General features: G+C 43.2%; 2 protein-coding genes across 4 annotated transcripts in view; one reads left to right on the top strand and one right to left on the bottom strand.

Annotated features, from left to right (window-relative positions):
- Positions 1–326: 326 nt before the first annotated feature.
- On the bottom strand, positions 327–18,871 carry LOC131342287 (signaling threshold-regulating transmembrane adapter 1-like). 3 transcript variants are annotated; one of them, XM_058373007.1, is made up of 7 exons: positions 18,703–18,871; positions 18,322–18,438; positions 18,056–18,092; positions 17,014–17,087; positions 16,858–16,889; positions 4,237–4,512; positions 327–1,284 (listed from the first exon to the last, which is right to left on the bottom strand). In XM_058373007.1, exons 1-6 carry the CDS (start codon positions 18,722–18,724, stop codon positions 4,258–4,260), a joined length of 537 nt encoding a protein of 178 aa, XP_058228990.1. In that variant the 5' UTR covers positions 18,725–18,871; the 3' UTR covers positions 327–1,284; positions 4,237–4,257. The 3 variants fall into 3 exon arrangements, with proteins under 3 accessions (XP_058228990.1, XP_058228989.1, XP_058228991.1); XM_058373006.1 differs by lacking the exon at positions 327–1,284 and having other exon boundaries at positions 4,194–4,512; positions 18,703–18,867; XM_058373008.1 differs by lacking the exon at positions 327–1,284 and having other exon boundaries at positions 4,194–4,509; positions 18,703–18,861.
- Positions 18,872–20,731: 1,860 nt separating this feature from the next.
- LOC131342862 (translocon-associated protein subunit alpha-like) overlaps positions 20,732–25,000 on the top strand; it is a 6,650-nt gene continuing 2,381 nt past the window's right edge. Inside the window, exons 1-7 of the mRNA XM_058374119.1 lie at positions 20,732–20,890; positions 22,925–23,049; positions 23,287–23,386; positions 23,544–23,671; positions 23,812–23,946; positions 24,157–24,233; positions 24,640–24,718. Of these exons, the coding sequence (XP_058230102.1) occupies positions 20,821–20,890; positions 22,925–23,049; positions 23,287–23,386; positions 23,544–23,671; positions 23,812–23,946; positions 24,157–24,233; positions 24,640–24,718 (714 nt within the window). The 5' untranslated portion in view covers positions 20,732–20,820. The remainder of the gene's footprint in view (positions 20,891–22,924; positions 23,050–23,286; positions 23,387–23,543; positions 23,672–23,811; positions 23,947–24,156; positions 24,234–24,639; positions 24,719–25,000) is intronic.

Below are 25,000 nucleotides of genomic sequence, written 5' to 3'. Positions count from 1 at the left end.
TCTAAAAATATATATTTTTAATTATATTACAATCGTAAAGCTGTTTTTATTTATCCTTATGAAATTCATGCGGTTCAGAAGATCCCTGGGTTTCTTTTCTATTATGAATATATTGTTTAATTGTTAATAATTGGTTTATATTTATTTTATAGATTTTTTTATGGAAATGAAAGAGACAGAATCTTTAGGTAATATGAATTATTTTAATTTAAATATGAATAAAACAGTTAAGTAAACATTCCTGTAAATACTCCACATTCATACAGAATGTGACGTATCTGATGTTTTTCAACTTTATCCTTCACTTTCAGTGATTTATTCACCTTTATTTCATTTACAGGATATATATAAATTCATAAAAACTAACAGTTATATTTATTATTTATTAACATTTTATTTTTCTTTATAAATGTGTTTATTGGGGGAAATGGCTGTGATTTGGTCTCTGACCAGCAGGTGGCTGAAAAATAAAAGTCCCGCTAATGATTTAATAAAAGTCCTCATTTAAAATATTAAACACATCATAAATCTTGCTGCTGCTGCCACACACACACACACACACACACACACACACACACACACACACATCCTTTAATATTTCTTCAGTTCTTTTTATAGAAGAATAGAGACTGATCTCCATGCAGAGTGGTGATGAGTGGAGGTTTTCCACAGATCTCTCCACATCACAGGGATCTAAATCTTTTTAGGAAATAAAACTGTTAAAAGGAATCTCTTGGACAAACTCCTGTCCTAGCTCTGTGTTGTTGTTTGTGTTTGAACTCTATGTTGTATGTTTCTGTAGCACCAGGTCCTGGAGAAACGTTCCCTGGTGTCAGTGTGTACTGCGTCAGCTTCATGTGGCTGAAATGACAATAAAGCTTCTTCACTTGATTTATTTTTCTTAAATGTGACTTTAATCTGTTTCTCTGACAGTTTTACTGAGAGAGAGATTAGACCTGAGGACCGAGTCTGATCTCTGACTGCTCTGATGAATAATCATATATAATTATTATACAGTGTGTGTGTGTGTGTGTGTGTGTGTGTGTCTCAGTGTTAAAGTGCAGCTGGAATGAACACCATCTCAGAGACCTGACAGAAAAGTCCAGAACACCTGGAGTTACAGATTTAATCTTAAATATTTATTTATTTATATTTTATTGATAAATTTGTGATGATGTACGTTGTTGTTGTTGTTGTTGTTGTTGTTGTTGTTGTTGTTTATTAGATGGACACACACATGGTGGATGATGAAGGTTTATTCAGTCATTAATCTCTTCTGATTCTCTGTGAGTTTGGAGGAAACAATTTTTATTTTTATTTCTCAGTCTTCTGTCTTAAGACACACAAACACACACACACACACACTCATACAAACACACACACACACACACACACTCATACAAACACACACACACACACACACTCATACAAACACACACACACACACACACACACACTCATACAAACACACACACACACACACACACTCATACAAACACACACACACACACACACTCATACAAACACACACACACACACTCATACAAACACACACACACAAACACACACACACACACACACTCATACAAACACACACACACACACATTCATACAAACACACACACACACACACACTCATACAAACACACACACACACTCATACAAACACACACACACTCATACAAACACACACACACACACACTCATACAAACACACACACACACACACTCATACAAACACACACACACACACACACTCATACAAACACACACACACACACTCATACAAACACACACACTCATACAAACACACACACACACACACTCATACAAACACACACACACACTCATACAAACACACACACACACACTCATACAAACACACACACACATTCATACAAACACACACACACACACACACTCATACAAACACACACACACTCATACAAACACACACACACACTCATACAAACACACACACACTCATACAAACACACAAACACATTCATACAAACACACACACACACACACTCATACAAACACACACACACACACTCATACAAACACACACACACATTCATACAAACACACACACACACACTCATACAAACACACACACACACTCATACAAACACACACACACACACACTCATACAAACACACACACACACACTCATACAAACACACACACACACACTCATACAAACACACACACACACTCATACAAACACACACACACACTCATACAAACACACACACACACACTCATACAAACACACACACACACACTCATACAAACACACACACACACACTCATACAAACACACACACACACTCATACAAACACACACACACTCATACAAACACACACACACACACTCATACACACACACACACTCATACAAACACACACACACACACTCATACAAACACACACACACACTCATACAAACACACACACACACACACTCATACAAACACACACACACACACACTCATACAAACACACACACACACACACACACACACACACTCATACAAACACACACACACACACACACTCATACAAACACACACACACACACTCATACAAACACACACACACACACACACACACATACAAACACACACACACACACACACACACATACAAACACACACACACACACTCATACAAACACACACACACACACACACACTCATACAAACACACACACACACACTCATACAAACACACACACTCATACAAACACACACACACACACTCATACAAACACACACACACACACACTCATACAAACACACACACACACACACACTCATACAAACACACACACACACACTCATACAAACACACACACTCATACAAACACACACACACACACACACTCATACAAACACACACACACACTCATACAAACACACACACACACACTCATACAAACACACACACACACACACTCATACAAACACACACACACACACACACACTCATACAAACACACAAACACATTCATACAAACACACACACTCATACAAACACACACACACACACACACACTCATACAAACACACACACACACACTCATACAAACACACACACTCATACAAACACACACACACTCATACAAACACACACACAAACACAAAGCAGATTACTGTGAGTGTGTTCAGTATATTTACTGTATATCATCTTTCTCAGGATGTCCCAGTGTTACACATTATGATGATGATGATGATGGGGTGGAGATGGTGATGATGATGTTGGAGATAATGATGATGATGATGAAGATGATAATTGTGGTGGTGGTGGAGATGGTGATGATGATGGTGGTGGAGATGGTGATGATGATGGTGGTGGAGATGGTGATGATGATGGTGGTGTAGATGATGATGATGGTGGTGGTGGAGATGGTGATGATGATGATGATGATGATTGTGGTTGTGGTGGAGATGGTGGTGATGATGATGGTGGTGGAGATGGTGATGATGATGATGGTGGAGATGGTGATGATGATGGTGGTGGAGATGGTGATGTTGATGATGATGATTGTGGTGGTGGTGGTGGTGGAGATGGTGATGATGATGATGGTGGTGGAGATGGTGATGTTGATGATGATGATTGTGGTGATGGTGGAGATGGTGATGTTGATGATGATGATGATTGTGGTGGTGGTGGAGATGGTGGTGATGATGATGGTGGTGGAGATGGTGATGTTGATGATGATGATTGTGGTGGTGGTGGAGATGGTGATGTTGATGATGATGGTGGTGGAGATGGTGATGTTGATGATGATGATGATTGTGGTGGTGGTGGAGATGGTGGTGATGATGGTGGTGGAGATGGTGATGTTGATGATGATGATTGTGGTGGTGGTGGAGATGGTGATGTTGATGATGGTGGTGGAGATGGTGATGTTGATGATGATGATTGTGGTGGTGGTGGAGATGGTGATGTTGATGATGATGGTGGTGGAGATGGTGATGTTGATGATGATGATGATTGTGGTGGTGGTGGAGATGGTGGTGATGATGATGGTGGTGGAGATGGTGATGTTGATGATGATGATTGTGGTGGTGGTGGAGATGGTGATGTTGATGATGGTGGTGGAGATGGTGATGTTGATGATGATGATGATTGTGGTGGTGGTGGAGATGGTGATGATGATGATTGTGTATAAATTGTCTGTAATGTTCAGGACTGTGACATAGGCAGGTTTATTAGAGGTTACTAACAGGTGGGCGTGTCCACATTCCTCAGACATGATTGGCGTAAGGCTCGTTGCTGTGCTCTTTCTTGCTCTTGATGCGTTCTGCATCGACCGAAGCGTACAGATCTGAGAAACCTGAGCAGGAGTCTTTATCTTCCTCAGTCTTCTCCTCCTGTTCTTCACAGATCACCAGAACATCTGAGTACTGGATCGTACTGCGAGGAGACGAGCGACCAGACGCTGAGGGCTTAGGAGCTTTCAGGCTCAGGTTAGCGTAGCAGTCTCGAGCAGAGGAGAGCTGCTAACAACACACACACACACACACACACACATCATCATCATCTGATTAATACACAGATAAAACATCACAAGTAAATAACACACAGTTGTGTAACTGCTTACACTACACACTAAACACTCACACACTAAACACTCACACACTCCACACTCACAGATTAAACACTCACACACTAAACACTCACACTAAACACTCACACACTAAACACTCACACATTAAACACTCACACACTAAACACTCACAGATTAAACACTCACACACTAAACACTCACACTAAACACTCACACTAAACACTCACACACTCCACACTCACACATTAAACACTCACACACTAAACACTCACACACTCCACACTCACACACTCCACACTCACACACTAAACACTCACACACTCCACACTCACACACTAAACACTCACACACTCCACACTCACACACTAAACACTCACTCACTAAACACTCACACACTCACACACTAAACACTCACACACTAAACACTCACACACTCCACACTCACACACTAAACACTCACACACTAAACACTCACACAGTAAACACTCACACACTAAACACTCACACACTCCACACTCACACAGTAAACACTCACACACTAAACACTCACACACTAAACACTCACACACTCCACACTCACACACTAAACACTCACACACTAAACACTCACACACTCCACAATCACACACTCCACACTCACACACTAAACACTCACACACTAAACACTCACACACTCCACACTCACACACTCCACACTCACACACTAAACACTCACACACTACACACTCACACACTAAACACTCACACACTCCACACTCACACACTAAACACTCACACACTACACACTCACACACTCCACACTCACACACTAAACACTCACACACTCCACACTCACACACTCCACACTCACACACTAAACACTCACACACTCCACACTCACACACTAAACACTCACACACTAAACACTCACACACTACACACTCACACACTCCACACTCACACACTAAACACTCACACACTCCACACTCACACACTAAACACTCACACACTAAACACTCACACACTACACACTCACACACTCCACACTCACACACTAAACACTCACACACTCCACACTCACACACTCCCCACTCACACACTAAACACTCACACACTCCACACTCACACACTAAACACTCACACACTCCACACTCACACACTCCACACTCACACACTCCACACTCACACACTAAACACTCACACACTCCACACTCACACACTAAACACTCACACACTAAACACTCACACACTACACACTCACACACTCCACACTCACACACTAAACACTCACACACTCCACACTCACACACTCCCCACTCACACACTCCACACTCACACACTCCACACTCACACACTAAACACTCACACACTAAACACTCACACACTCCACACTCACACACTCCACACTCACACACTAAACACTCACACACTCCACACTCACACACTCCACACTCACACACTCCACACTCACACACTAAACACTCACACACTAAACACTCACACACTCCACACTCACACATTCCACACTCACACACTAAACACTCACACACTACACACTCACACACTAAACACTCACACACTCACACACTCCACACTCACACACTAAACACTCACACACTCCACACTCACACACTCCACACTCACACACTAAACACTCACACACTCCACACTCAACACACTCCACACTCACACACTAAACACTCACACACTCCACACTCACACACTCCACACTCACACACTCCACACTCACACACTAAACACTCACACACTAAACACTCACACACTCCACACTCACACATTCCACACTCACACACTAAACACTCACACACTACACACTCACACACTAAACACTCACACACTCACACACTCCACACTCACACACTAAACACTCACACACTCCACACTCACACACTAAACACTCACACACTAAACACTCACACACTAAACACTCACACACTAAACACTCACACACTCCACACTCACACACTCACACACTAAACACTCACATTAAACACTCACACACTCCACACTCACACACTAAACACTCACACACTCCACACTCACACACTAAATACTCACACACTCCACACTCACACACTCCACTCACACACTAAACACTCACACACTCACACACTAAACACTCACACACTCCACACTCACACATTACACACTCACACACTAAACACTCACACACTCCACACTCACACACTAAACACTCACACATTACACACTCACACACTAAACACTCACACACTCCACACTCACACACTCCACACTCACACATTACACACTCACACACTAAACACTCACACACTAAACACTCACACACTACACACTCACACACTAAACACTCACACACTAAACACTCACACACTACACACTCACACACTAAACACTCACACACTCACACACTAAACACTCACATTAAACACTCACACACTCCACACTCACACACTAAACACTCACACACTCCACACTCACACACTCCCACACTCACACACTAAACACTCACACACTCCACACTCACACTCACACACTCCACACTCACACACTAAACACTCACACACTCCACACTCACACACTAAACACTCACACACTAAACACTCACACACTCCACACTCCACACTCACACACTAAACACTCACACACTCCACACTCACACACTAAACACTCACACACTCCACACTCACACACTCCACACTCACACACTAAACACTCACACACTAAACACTCACACACTCCACACTCACACACTAAACACTCACACACTAAACACTCACACACTCCACACTCACACACTAAACACTCACACACTAAACACTCACACACTCCACACTCCACACTCACACACTAAACACTCACACACTCCACACTCACACACTAAACACTCACACACTCCACACTCACACACTCCACACTCACACACTAAACACTCACACACTAAACACTCACACACTCCACACTCACACACTAAACACTCACACACTCCACACTCACACACTCCACACTCACACACTAAACACTCACACACTAAACACTCACACACTCCACACTCACACACTAAACACTCACACACTAAACACTCACACACTAAACACTCACACACTCCACACTCACACATTCCACACTCACACACTAAACACTCACACACTACACACTCACACACTAAACACTCACACACTCACACACTCCACACTCACACACTAAACACTCACACACTCCACACTCACACACTCCACACTCACACACTAAACACTCACACACTCCACACTCACACACTCCACACTCACACACTAAACACTCACACACTCCACACTCACACACTCCACACTCACACACTCCACACTCACACACTAAACACTCACACACTAAACACTCACACACTAAACACTCACACACTCCACACTCACACATTCCACACTCACACACTAAACACTCACACACTACACACTCACACACTAAACACTCACACACTCACACACTCCACACTCACACACTAAACACTCACACACTCCACACTCACACACTAAACACTCACACACTAAACACTCACACACTAAACACTCACACACTAAACACTCACACACTCCACACTCACACACTCACACACTAAACACTCACATTAAACACTCACACACTCCACACTCACACACTAAACACTCACACACTCCACACTCACACACTAAATACTCACACACTCCACACTCACACACTCCACTCACACACTAAACACTCACACACTCACACACTAAACACTCACACACTCCACACTCACACATTACACACTCACACACTAAACACTCACACACTCCACACTCACACACTCCACACTCACACACTAAACACTCACACACTACACACTCACACACTAAACACTCACACACTCCACACTCACACACTAAACACTCACACACTACACACTCACACACTCCACACTCACACACTACACTCACACTCCACACTCACACACTCCACACTCACACTAAACACTCACACACTCCACACTCACACACTAAACACTCACACACTAAACACTCACACACTACACACTCACACACTCCACACTCACACACTAAACACTCACACACTCCACACTCACACATTAAACACTCACACACTAAACACTCACACACTCCACACTCACACACTCCACACTCACACACTAAACACTCACACACTCCACACTCACACACTAAACACTCACACACTCCACACTCACACACTAAACACTCACTCACTAAACACTCACACACTCACACACTAAACACTCACACACTAAACACTCACACACTCCACACTCACACACTAAACACTCACACACTAAACACTCACACACTAAACACTCACACACTAAACACTCACACACTAAACACTCACACACTCCACACTCACACACTAAACACTCACACTAAACACTCACACACTCCACACTCACACACTAAACACTCACACACTAAACACTCACACACTCCACACTCACACACTACACACTCACACACTAAACACTCACACACTACACACTCACACACTCCACACTAAACACTCACACACTCCACACTCACACACTACACACTCACACACTACACACTCACACACTAAACACTCACACACTCCACACTCACACACTACACACTCACACACTCCACACTCACACACTAAACACTCACACACTCCACACTCACACACTAAACACTCACACACTAAACACTCACACACTCCACACTCACACACTAAACACTCACACACTAAACACTCACACACTAAACACTCACACACTACACACTCACACACTAAACACTCACACACTCCACACTCACACACTAAACACTCACACACTAAACACTCACACACTAAACACTCACACACTACACACTCACACACTAAACACTCACACACTCACACTCACACACTCCCCACTCACACACTAACCACTCACACACTCCACACTCACACACTACACACTCACACACCACTACACTCACACACTCCACACTCCACACACTCCACACTCACACACTAAACCACTCACACACTCCACACACACACACAAACACTCACACACTAAACACTCACACACTACACACTCACACACTCCACACTCACACACTAAACACTCACACACTCCACACTCACACACTCCCCACTCACACACTCCACACTCACACACTCCACACTCACACACTAAACACTCACACACTAAACACTCACACACTCCACACTCACACACTCCACACTCACACACTAAACACTCACACACTCCACACTCACACACTCCACACTCACACACTCCACACTCACACACTCCACACTCACACACTAAACACTCACACACTAAACACTCACACACTCCACACTCACACATTCCACACTCACACACTAAACACTCACACACTACACACTCACACACAAAACACTCACACACTCACAACACTAAACACTCACACACTCCACACTCACACACTAAACACTCACACACTCCACACTCACACACTAAACACTCACACACTAAACACTCACACACTCCACACTCACACATTCCACACTCACACACTAAACACTCACACACTTCACACTCACACACTAAACACTCACACACTAAACACTCACACACTCCACACTCACACATTCCACACTCACACACTAAACACTCACACACTCCACACTCACACACTAAACACTCACACACTCACACACTCCACACTCACACACTAAACACTCACACACTCCACACTCACACACTAAACACTCACACACTAAACACTCACACACTAAACACTCACACACTAAACACTCACACACTCCACACTCACACACTAAACACTCACACACTAAACACTCACACACTCCACACTCACACACTAAACACTCACACACTCCACACTCACACACTAAACACTCACACACTCCACACTCACACACTCACTTACTCACTAACACACTCACTCACTCACACACTAAACACTCACACACCTCCACACTCACACATTACACACTCACACACTAAACACTCACACACTCCACACTCACACACTAACACTCACACATTACACACTCACACACTAAACACTCACACACTCCACACTCACACACTCCACACTCACACATTACACACTCACACACTAAACACTCACACACTAAACACTCACACACTACACACTCACACACTAAACACTCACACACTAAACACTCACACATTACACACTCACACACTAAACACTCACACACTACACACTCACACACTAAACACTCACATTAAACACTCACACACTCCACACTCACACACTAAACACTCACACACTCCACACTCACACACTCCACACTCACACACTAAACACTCACACACTCCACACTCACACACTCCACACTCACACACTAAACACTCACACACTCCACACTCACACACTAAACACTCACACACTAAACACTCACACACTCCACACTCCACACTCACACACTAAACACTCACACACTCCACACTCACACACTAAACACTCCACACACTCACCACTCCACACTCACACACTAAACACTCACACACTAAACACTCACACACTCCACACTCACACACTAAACACTCACACACTAAACACTCACACACTCCACACTCACACACTAAACACTCACACACTAAACACTCACACACTCCACACTCCACACTCACACACTAAACACTCACACACTCCACACTCACACACTAAACACTCACACACTCCACACTCACACACTCCACACTCACACACTAAACACTCACACACTAAACACTCACACACTCCACACTCACACACTAAACACTCACCACACTCCACACTCACACACTCCACACTCACACACTAAAACACTCACACACTAAACACTCACACACTCCACACTCACACACTAAACACTCACACACTAAACACTCACACACTAAACACTCACAACACTCCACACTCACACATTCCACACTCACACACTAAACACTCACACACTACACACTCACACACTAAACACTCACACACTCCACACTCACACCACACTAAACACTCACACACTCCACACTCACACACTCCCACACTCACACACTAAACACTCACACACTCCACACTCACACACCTCCACACTCACACACTAAACACTCACACACTCCACACTCACCACTCCACACTCACACACTCCACACTCACACACTAAACACTCAACACTAAACACTCACACACTAAACACTCACACACACTCCACACTCACACATTCCACACTCACACACTAAACACTCACACACTACACACTCACACACTAAACACTCACACACTCACACACTCCACACACACACTAAACACTCACACACTCCACACTCACACACTAAACACTCACATTAAACACTCACACACTCCACACTCACACACTAAACACTCACACACTCCACACTCACACACTAAACACTCACACACTCCACACTCACACACTAAACACTCACACACTCCACACTCACACACTAAACACTCACACACTCCACACTCACACACTAAACACTCACACACTAAACACTCACACACTAAACACTCACACACTAAACACTCACACACTACACACTCACACACTCCACACTCACACACTAAACACTCACACACTCCACACTAAACACTCACACATTACACACTCACACACTCCACACTCCACACTCACACACTCCCACACTCACACACTCCACACTCACACACTAAACACTCACACACTAAACACTCACACACTACACACTCACACACTAAACACTCACACACATAAACACACACACACTCACACACTAAACACTCACACAACTCACACACTAAACACTCACACACTAAACACTCACACACTACACACTCACACACTAAACACTCACACACTAAACACTCACACATTACACACTCACAAACAAAACACTCACACACTCCACACTCACACACTAAACACTCACACATTACACACTCACACACTAAACACTCACACACTCCACACTCACACACTCCACACTCACACACTCCACACTCACACACTAAACACTCACACACTCCACACTCACACACTAAACACTCACACACTAAACACTCACACACTACACACTCACACACTAAACACTCACACACTAAACACTCACACACTCCACACTCACACACTCCACACTAAACACTCACACACTACACACTCACACACTCCACACTCACACACTAAACACTCACACACTCCACACTCACACACTCCACACTCACACACTAAACACTCACACACTCCACACTCACACACTAAACACTCACACACTAAACACTCACACACTCCACACTCACACACTAACACTCACACACTCCACACTCACACACTCCACACTCACACATTAAACACTCACACACTAAACACTCACACACTCCACACTCACACACTCCACACTCACACACTAAACACTCACACACTCCACACTCACACACTAAACACTCACACACTACACCACACTAAACACTCACACACTATCGACTCACACACTCCACACTCACACTAAACACTCACACACTCCACACTCCACACTCACACACTAAACACTCACACACTCCACACTCACACACTCCACACTCACACACTAAACACTCACACACCCCACACTCACACACTCCACACTCACACACTAAACACTCACACACTCCACACTCACACACCAAACACTCACACACTCCACACTCACACACCTAAACACACACACTCCACACTCACACACTAAACTCTCACACACTCCACACTCACACACTAAACACTCACACACTAAACACTCACACACTTCACACCACACACTAAACACTCACACACTAAAACACTCACACACTCCACACTCACACACTAAACACTCACACACTAAACACTCACACACTACACACTCACACACTAAACACTCACACACTCCACACTCACACACTAAACACTCACACACTCCACACTCACACACTAAACACTCACACACTCCACACTCACACACTCCACACTCACACACTAAACACTCACACACTCCACACTCACACACTAAACACTCACACACTAAACACTCACACACTCCACACTCACACACTAAACACTCACACACTAAACACTCACACACTCCACACTCACACACTCCACACTCACACACTAAACACTCACACACTCCACACTCACACACTAAACACTCACACACTAAACACTCACACACTCCACACTCACACACTCCACACTCACACACTAAACACTCACACACTCCACACTCACACACTAAACACTCACACACTCCACACTCACACACTAAACACTCACACACTAAACACTCACACACTAAACACTCACACACTCCACACTCACACATTACACACTCACACACTAAACACTCACACACTAAACACTCACACACTCCACACTCACACACTAAACACTCACACACTAAACACTCACACACTCCACACTCACACACTCCACACTCACACACTAAACACTCACACACTCCACACTCACACACTCCACACTCACACATTAAACACTCACACACTAAACACTCACACACTAAACACTCACACACTAAACACTCACACACTCCACACTCACATACTCCACACTCACACACTAAACTCTCACACACTCCACACACACACACACTAAACACTCACACACTACCACACTCACACACTAAACACTCACACACTAAACACTCACACACTAAACACTCACACACTACACACTCACACACACACTAAACACTCACACACACACTCACACTCACACACTCCACACCACACACTCACACACTCACACACTCCACACTCACACACTAAACACTCACACACTCCACACTCACACACTAAACACTCACACACTAAACACTCACACACTCCCACACTCACACACTAAACACTCACACACTAAACACTCACACACTCCACACTCACACACTCCACACTCACACACTAAACACTCCACACACTCCCACACTCACACACTAAAACCACTCACACACTAAACACTCACACACTCCACACTCACACACTAAATACTCACACACTCCACACTCACACACTAAACACTCACACACTCCACACTCACACACTAAACACTCACACACTAAACACTCACACACTCCACACTCACACATTACACACTCACACACTAAACACTCACACACTCCACACTCACACATTACACACTCACACACTCCACACTCACACACTAAACACTCACACATTACACACTCACACACTAAACACTCACACACTCCACACTCACACATTACACACTCACACACTAAACACTCACACACTAAACACTCACACACTACACACTCACACACTAAACACTCACACACTAAACACTCACACATTACACACTCACACACTCCACACTCACACACTAAACACTCACACATTACACACTCACACACTAAACACTCACACACTCCACACTCACACACTCCACACTCACACACTAAACACTCACACACTAAACACTCACACACTCCACACTCACACACTAAACACTCACACACTAAACACTCACACACTACACACTCACACACTCCACACTCACACACTAAACACTCACACATTACACACTCACACACTAAACACTCACACACTCCACACTCACACACTCCACACTCACACACTAAACACTCACACACTAAACACTCACACACTCCACACTCACACACTCCACACTCACACACTAAACACTCACACACTAAACACTCACACACTACACACTCACACACTAAACACTCACACACTAAACACTCACACACTCCACACTCACACACTCCACACTCACACACTCCACACTCACACATTAAACACTCACACACTAAACACTCACACACTAAACACTCACACACTCCACACTCACATACTCCACACTCACACACTAAACTCTCACACACTCCACACTCACACACTAAACACTCACACACTCCACACTCACACACTAAACACACACATTAAACACTCACACACTCCACACTCACACACTAAACACTCACACACTAAACACTCACACACTACACACTCACACACTAAATACTCACACACTCCACACTCACACACTAAACACTCACACACTCCACACTCACACACTCCACACTCACACACTAAACACTCACACACTCCACACTCACACACTAAACACTCACACACTAAACACTCACACACTCCACACTCACACACTAAACACTCACACACTAAACACTCACACACTCCACACTCACACACTCCACACTCACACACTAAACACTCATACACTCCACACTCACACACTAAACACTCACACACTAAACACTCACACACTCCACACTCACACACTCCACACTCACACACTAAACACTCACACACTCCACACTCACACACTAAACACTCACACACTAAACACTCACACACTAAACACTCACACACTCCACACTCACACACTAAACACTCACACTAAACACTCACACACTCCACACTCACACACTAAACACTCACACACTAAACACTCACACACTCCACACTCACACACTAAACACTCACACACTCCACACTCACACACTAAACACTCACACACTAAACACTCACACACTAAACACTCACACACTCCACACTCACACACTAAACACTCACACTAAACACTCACACACTCCACACTCACACACTAAACACTCACACTAAACACTCACACACTAAACACTCACACACTCCACACTCACACACTAAACACTCACACTAAACACTCACACACTCCACACTCACACACTAAACACTCACACTAAACACTCACACACTAAACACTCACACACTCCACACTCACACACTAAACACTCACACACTACACACTCACACACTAAACACTCACACACTCCACACTAAACACTCACACACTCCACACTCACACACTACACACTCACACACTAAACACTCACACACTCCACACTCACACACTACACACTCACACACTCCACACTCACACACTAAACACTCACACACTCCACACACACACTAAACACTCACACACTCCACACTCACACACTAAACACTCACACACTAAACACTCACACACTCCACACTCACACACTAAACACTCACACACTCCACACACACACTAAACACTCACACACTACACACTCACACACTCCACACTCACACACTAAACACTCACACACTCCACACACACACTAAACACACACACACTCCACACTCACACACTAAACACTCACACACTAAACACTCACACACTAAACACTCACACACTAAACACTCACACACTAAACACTCACACACTACACAATAAGTAAACACTTTGACTTTACCTTTTCTGGAGTTTCCACTTCCTGTTTATCATCTGAATTTAAACGTAACATACACTTATTACTATACTATTATATTATTCAACTGTATCTATTACTGTATTTATACTAGATCAATATTAATAATGCACACACTCACACACTCACACACACTCTTACCGCTGTGTGTTTGTGTGTAGGTGATGTTGCCATAAATCGGATTTTCCTCCATCTCTCTGTTTTTCAGACTTACACTGAGACACACACACACACAAAATCAGTAAATATAATGTGTGTGTGTGTGTGTGTGTGTCTGAATGTTTATAGCGTTGAATAATAAAGCTGTAATTCTGAGGGTGAAGGTTAGATGTGTGAGTTATTAGAGAGCATTTATTTCACATTCAGAAGGTGAATAAAACAATCCAACTGAAAACAAACAAATAAACAGACAAACAAATAAGTTAACTTTTTAACAGATTTTTTGTGTTTTTTTAAATAATGTAACATTTTTATAATTTAATTAGTAGAATTTCTTGGGAGAAGTGTTGAATCATTAGAGTGTTGAGTCATTTGAGTGTTGAGTTGTTTGAGTGTTGAGTCGTTTGAGTGTTGAGTCGTTTGAGTGTTGAGTCATTAGAGTGTTGAGTCGTTTGAGCGTTGAGTCGTTTGAGCGTTGAGTCGTTTGAGTGTTGAGTCATTAGAGCGTTGAGTCGTTTGAGCGTTGAGTCGTTTGAGGGTTGAGTCGTTTGAGTGTTGAGTCATTTGAGCGTTGAGTCATTAGAGTGTTGAGTCGTTTCAGTGTTGAGTCGTTTGAGTGTTGAGTCATTTCAGTGTTGAGTCATTTCTGTGTTGAGTCATTTGAGTGTTGAGTCATGGCTCAGAATAAACATTAAACTTATTTAATGATGAAGTGTTTAATGTGTTCTTTTGTAGCGCAGAATTGATGTTTAGAATAATAAAATAAAATATTTAAATAAAACATCAAACACGAGCTGATAAAGGCCTCAATATCAGGAACCAAAGATGAACAAATCAATAACACTAACAATCAATAACTCTCAATCATTAGTGTTTTGTTCAGTAAAATAGTATTTAAGTTCTTCAGAATGATCTGGGATTAATCGTGGGGTTATTTCTCTGTGAATAGACTTAAGTCATGCTCTGTGTGTGTGTGTGTGTGTGTGTGTGTCTTTGATCAGGATATAAAGTCTTATTATTTTACCTCCTCCTGAATCTGGGCAGAAACATTTTCCCTTTAGCTGAGGACAAAAAAAACAACCAGATAATGTGCAGTGTGACTGACTCTCTCTCTCTCTCTCTCTCTCTCTCTCTCACACACACACACACACACACACACACAATTTAAAATGAAACATAACTTCCTGGGCCCATGAAGCTGACTGTGTGATATTTGCTTCCATGGTATGACTGTGCTAATGTAGCTAGCTTGTAATTAAAGCGTTTAATGTGAGTTTAGTGTGATCTCACCTGTGAGACGTTTTTGAACGCAACATAAAATATTGCAGCAGAAAGAGAGCAGAAGGAGCACAGTGATCGCCGCTAACACACCCCACAGCTCAGAGGAACCATGGAACACCCAGAACCCTGCAGAGAACACGCTCACACACATCAGTTCAACAGGACAAGGTTCTCACACAGCTCCGATATCACACACCTCTAAAGACAAACGATCAGAGTTTCTCCTGAGACCATCACAACATTTAGATCATCTCATCCAAGAGAGAGCAAGAGAGAGAGAGAGAGAGAGAGAGAGAGAGGGAGAGATGCTCGCTCTACCATTAATCGCTGATCTTTGTGCTGTGATGATTTTGGGAAACTCGGCCCTGATGACCGCTCTGACTGACTCACCGTGTGTGCTGTTATTCTCCATGTCTGAAGTGTCAGTAATGACGATGTCCACACACTGAACTGTGATGAGTTAAAGGTGTGTGTTATAAATTGAGGATGCGAGTGTGTGCAGGATGTAAACACCTCCGCTCGAATCAGCAAAGCAAGAATTTCTGCACAAAACCACATCTGACTTTCAGGAGGAAATCTGCTGCACTGCACACGGAGTGCTGGGTAAAGCAGCGTGATGTGTGTGTGTGTGTGTGAGAAATCCATGTTGGGCTACAAAGATGTGAGAAAGGACCTGAGTGTGTGTGTGTGTGTGTGTGTGTGTACTAGAGAAATAAACTAAAAGACACACACATCAGCTAGCCAGGCTCACCTCGTTTCATTCCAACAGAACTGCAGCTCTGTGCGGTAAGACTCGTGGTAACGGTGTGTGTGTTTACATCAACACAGAATGGTGCTACAACTCTGTGCTTGTGGAGTTTGTGTCTGTTAGATGCAGGCCATTTTATTTACAACATGAATTCACCACTGCTTTCATTGTCTGAGTGTACCCCAACGTTAATGCTAAGGAGGCTCTATGTGAACCCTATGGGGCTATTAGCGAGCTGCAGAATGCTCACCCCGACGGACTGTATATTATCACCGGAGATTTAAATCATGCAAATCTCAAGTCTCAAAAGAGGCGAACACACTGATTCATGTTTACACAAACATCACTAGCATGTACAGTGCGGAGCCCTGCCCCCACCTCGGCAGACCACTCGTCAGACGCTCTAATCCGGTTCTGAAACGGGTTAAAGCCCGGCCAGCAGGAGCCACCTCTGCTCTTCAGGACTGTTTTGAGTGCACTGACCGGAATATGTTCAGGGAGTCTGCAACCAACGGTGACACTACCAACTTAGAGCAGTACACAGCATCAGTGACCGGCTACATCGGCAAGTGCATCGATGACGTGACCAGTCCATCACAACACGACCCAACGAAAAGCCGTGGATGACCGCAAAAGTGGGTGCTCTGTTCCGCCTTCAGAGCAGGGGACAAGATTGCCTTAAAAACAGCAAGGGCCAAACTGTCCCGAGCCATCAGAGAGGCGAAGTCCAACGTGGAGATCGTCAAGAGCACCAAATTCCTTGGTGTTCACCTGCCGGAGGACCTCACCTGGTCACTCAACTGTGTGAACAGACCTGTGGCAATTGTTTGTGACTCAACACATACATCTATAACTCCACCCACATTCTAACTGTTTACATGCTTGTATTTGCACGCTTATTCAATTGCTGCTGTTGCTGTTTTTGCACACTTCATACTGTCACTAACTGCTGCTACATGTATATGTTTAAAAGAAACCACTGGTTTACGGTTCTTATATTTTGCACATTTTTCTGAGTTATGTGTCCCGTACTGTTTTGTGTTGTTATTTATATTGTCTGTTTGCACTGTTACAACGTTCTGTCCTTAGCTCTTTGTTGTGTTGTAGCTATATGTTGTTGTATGTTTATGTAGCACCAGGTCCTGGAGGTCATGTCACTGTGTACTGCATCAGCTATATGTGGATTAAATGATAATTAAAGCTTCTTGACTTGACTTGAGTTGATGTCCCTGTCCCTGTGGCTATAAAAACGATAATATATTAGAACAAGCATATTAATATAAACCTGCACTACAGTCAGAGCTGCTGTTAAAGAGAATTAATCAACACCTTCCAACCTAATCAACACCGACCAGAACTCAGTGGGATAAACACACATAATACACACACAAGCAAAATGTTGCCTAAACTATTTTACACCTTTAAATGTCCTCTACAATGCTCTGTGTGATTTATAGAAACAAGGAAGTGATGTGTGGGTGTGTGCGTGTGTGTGTGTGTGTGTGTGTACGTGTGTGTGTGCGTGTGTGTGTGTGTGTGTGTACGTGTGTGTGTGTGTGTGTGTGTGTACGTGTGTGTGTGTGTGTGTGTGTAAAAGTAGTGAATTGTCTTAAACTTAGTTGATATGAAAGAGAACAGCGCACACGACTCTCAGTGGGTGTTTCTAACGCGTAACCCCGCCCCTCCGCGCCCCGCCCCCTCTGGGCAGTTATTAGAGTCACTTCTCTCTTTTTCTTTCTCTCTTCACTCCTGCAGGAATCATGTTGGGTTTTGGATTAAAGTCGCTGTTTGTGTATCTGCTGCTGTTTCCGGCCGCGCTGCTCTCCGGAGGTGAGTTTCATTACACACTTTATTATCCTCCCTACACACACACACACACACACACACACACACACACACAAACACATGCCCACAGATACACACACGGTGGTGTGACGTGGCATTAAACTCCAGCTCTGCTCCATTCATTCCTCTGTCCGTCACCACACACACTCACACACACACACGCGCGCGCGCGCGCGTTACATTTTTTTATATCGAACATGAAGCTCGCGCTTTTATTATTTTTTTATAACTCAGTGTTAAAACTCAGTGACTCGTGTATTTCTCACAGAAAGAGTTACGTGTCTTCTGTACCTGTGACGTCACATCCATCACAAACGCGAAGAAATGAGCTTAATGAACTAATCTACAGTCCAGTTGTAGAAGTTTTCGACTTTTTTTCTGCCTGCGATGCAGTATCGTGTCCAGACACCGCAGCGCGCGCTCCTGTCTCCGTTAACTATATAGGAGATGACGTGTCATAAACACACACACACACACACACACACTACTAGTCGCAGGCATGAAAAAAATTCTGGACATTAGGAATGTGCGCTGCAGGAACCTTTAATGAACCGTATTATTCCACAGGGTTCTACACAGAACTCTCTGAGGAAGTTAAGGACCTTTAATCATCATGAAGAACTTGTGAGGAACATATGTTCCTAAAGGTTCTGTGTAGAATCCAACATAAGCCTTGTGAGAAATGGTCCAGTGTTAAAAATAATAATCATATTTATTAGGCTCAGTATTAAAATTCCGACTATTTCTGACAAATATTCAGACAATGAAGAAAAAAAAGTTTAATGTTTGAAATAAATCAAATTACAGACTCTTCATAAATAATGCTGTTTATTATTCAGCTGGAAAACAACTATCAGAATATCTCTCATCTCCTATCATCTCCTAATGTCTCCTCTCATCTCCTATCATCTCATCTCCTCATGTCTCCTCTCATCTCCTATCATCTCATCTCCTCATGTCTCCTCTCATCTCCTATCATCTCATCTCCTCATGTCTCCTCTCATCTCCTGTCATCTCATCTCTGCATGTCTCCTCTCATCTCCTATCATCTCCTAATGTCTCCTCTCATCTCCTATCATCTCATCTCTGCATGTCTCCTCTCATCTCCTATCATCTCCTAATGTCTCCTCTCATCTCCTATCATCTCATCTCTGCATGTCTCCTCTCATCTCCTATCATCTCCTAATGTCTCCTCTCATCTTCTATCATCTCAACTCTGCATGTCTCTTCTCATCTCCTATCATCTCCTAATGTCTCCTCTCATCTTCTATCATCTCATCTCTGCATGTCTCCTCTCATCTCCTATCATCTCATCTCTGCATGTCTCCTCTCATCTCTGCATGTCTCCTCTCATCTCCTATCATCTCCTAATGTCTCCTCTCATCTCTGCATGTCTCCTCTCATCTCTGCATGTCTCCTCTCATCTTCTATCATCTCCTAATGTCTCCTCTCATCTCCTATCATCTCATCTCTGCATGTCTCCTCTCATCTCCTAATGTCTCCTCTCATCTTCTATCATCTCATCTCTGCATGTCTCCTCTCATCTCTGCATGTCTCCTCTCATCTTCTATCATCTCCTAATGTCTCCTCTCATCTCCTATCATCTCATCTCTGCATGTCTCCTCTCATCTCCTATCATCTCATCTCTGCATGTCTCCTCTCATCTCCTATCATCTCATCTCTGCATGTCTCCTCTCATCTCCTAATGTCTCCTCTCATCTTCTATCATCTCATCTCTGCATGTCTCCTCTCATCTCCTAATGTCTCCTCTCATCTTCTATCATCTCATCTCTGCATGTCTCCTCTCATCTCCTATCATCTCATCTCTGCATGTCTCTTCTCATCTCCTATCATCTCATCTCTGCATGTCTCCTCTCATCTCCTATCATCTCTGCATGTCTCCTCTCATCTCCTAATGTCTCCTCTCATCTCCTATTATCTCATCTCATCACACACATCACACTAGATTCAAGCATGAAAAAATTCTGGACATTAGGAAAATGCCCTTTGCTCTTGCAGGTCGAGTTTACGCCGAACCTGAAGCTGAAGTGATAGATGAAGCACCAGATGGAGCAGTGGAAGAGGAGGAGGAGGATGAAGAGGAAGAGGAAGTTCTGGTGGAAGAACCTCAAATAGGAGATGGGGTGAGAACAGTTCTAATGCTAATATAGAGATGTGTAGATGATGTGGATCACATGAGGCTGGAGGCTATAGACTAACGTTATGTATTAGCTACATTAGCCTCATTGCTACGGTGGAACACTGAACACCAGAGCTGAAGATTTAAACGTATTGATGACGTGTTTAAATGACGTGTTCACTGACGTGTTTAAATGAGGTGTTTAACACACACTTCAGAACCTCGTTATTTCTCTCTGCAGGACGTGGATGATGCTAATGATTTAGATGAAGATTCTCATCCTGCAGATGTGACGTCTCACCCTGACGCAGACACCACCATCATCTTCGTCACAGGAGAAGGTCAGAAACAGACGTGTCTTGTACATCACAGAGTCACGTCTGCAGCACACGTCACTCTAACATCATGTTCTCTATCTTATTGCTCTCACTACCTTACTACCTGATGGAGTAAAGCTCTCTTCTCTCTCTAACATCTGTATTTCTGCTGATGTTGTAGAGTTTCCAGCCAATGAGATAGTGAAGTTTCTGGTTGGTTTCAGTAATAAAGGCAGTCAGGACTTTACAGTTCGCTCTCTCGAAGCATCGTTCCGTTATCCACAGGATTACCAGTTCTACATCCAGAACGTGAGGCTCAGCTGATCATAATAAGAATAATAAGAATATCTGATTACAGTATTATTATTATTATTATTATTATTATTATTGTAGTAGAGAATTTTTTCTTAAGAATGTTATATGATGTGATTGTTGGTGTGTGTGTGTAGTTTACGGCTCTGCAGCTGGATACCGTGGTGCAGCCGGAGAGACAGGCTTCATTTGAGTACTCGTTTATTCCCGCTCAGCCAATGGCCGGTCGTCCGTTCGGTCTGGTCATCCTGCTCAACTACCACGACGCTGAGGTTCAACACATCACTTTATGTTATATAACACTTTTATTACATATTTATAATAAAGATCAGAGAACTTGTAATTATATAATAATCATATAGGAATATAATAGCTATTTTACTATTTTGTAGCAAAGAATTAAATCTAACATAAATATGACCTATAATTGTGACGTCTTTGAAAAAGATTTTAATTCCCGATGTATTTTTTGTCTTGTAAAGGGAAATGCTTTCCAGAGCGCCATTTTTAACCAGACGGTGACGATAACTGAACTGGACGAGGGCCTGGACGGAGAGACGTAAGCTGTGTTTAAATTAATATTAATAAATTAATGCAAACTGTAAGTGATTCTATGTATGTGATTCAGTGTAAATGATACAGTGCAAACAATTCAGTTCAAATAATTCATTGAAAACGATCCTGTATAAGTGATTCAGTGTGATTATGACACTGTAAACTATAACTCATTCAGTGAAAAGATTCTATGTACTTGATTCAGTGTTAATGATTCAAACTAATTGATTCAGTGTAAGTGATTCAGTGTTAATGATTCAGTGTAAGTGATTCAGTGTTAATGATTCAGTGTAAGTGATTTAGGGTAAATGAATCAGTGTAAATATTCCTACACTGTGCCTGTGGGTGAGTTTGAAGAGTTTTTATTTATCATTCTGTGAGAGAGTTAATAAACACAATGTTGTTTACAGGATGTTCATGTACATCTTCCTTGGTGGTTTGATCTTCCTGATGCTCTTCGGCATGTATCAGGTGCTGGAGTCCCGCACGGTGCGTTCATCTCACTGCAGTATTCTCACATCAGCTAACTCCAACATCAGTTAACTCCAACATCAGTTAACTCCAACATCAGCTAACTCCAACATCAGTTAACTCCAACATCAGCTAACTCCAACATCAGTTAACTCCAACATCAGTTAACTCCAACATCAGTTAACTCCAACATCAGTTAACTCCAACATCAGCTAACTCCAACATCAGTTAACTCCAACATCAGTTAACTCCAACATCAGCTAACTCCAACATCAGTTAACTCCAACATCAGTTAACTCC

The sequence above is a fragment of the Hemibagrus wyckioides genome, linkage group LG21 (assembly GCF_019097595.1).
Source record: "Hemibagrus wyckioides isolate EC202008001 linkage group LG21, SWU_Hwy_1.0, whole genome shotgun sequence".
Taxonomy (NCBI): Eukaryota; Metazoa; Chordata; class Actinopteri; order Siluriformes; family Bagridae; genus Hemibagrus; species Hemibagrus wyckioides.
This window is presented reverse-complemented; position numbering and strand designations above follow the sequence as displayed.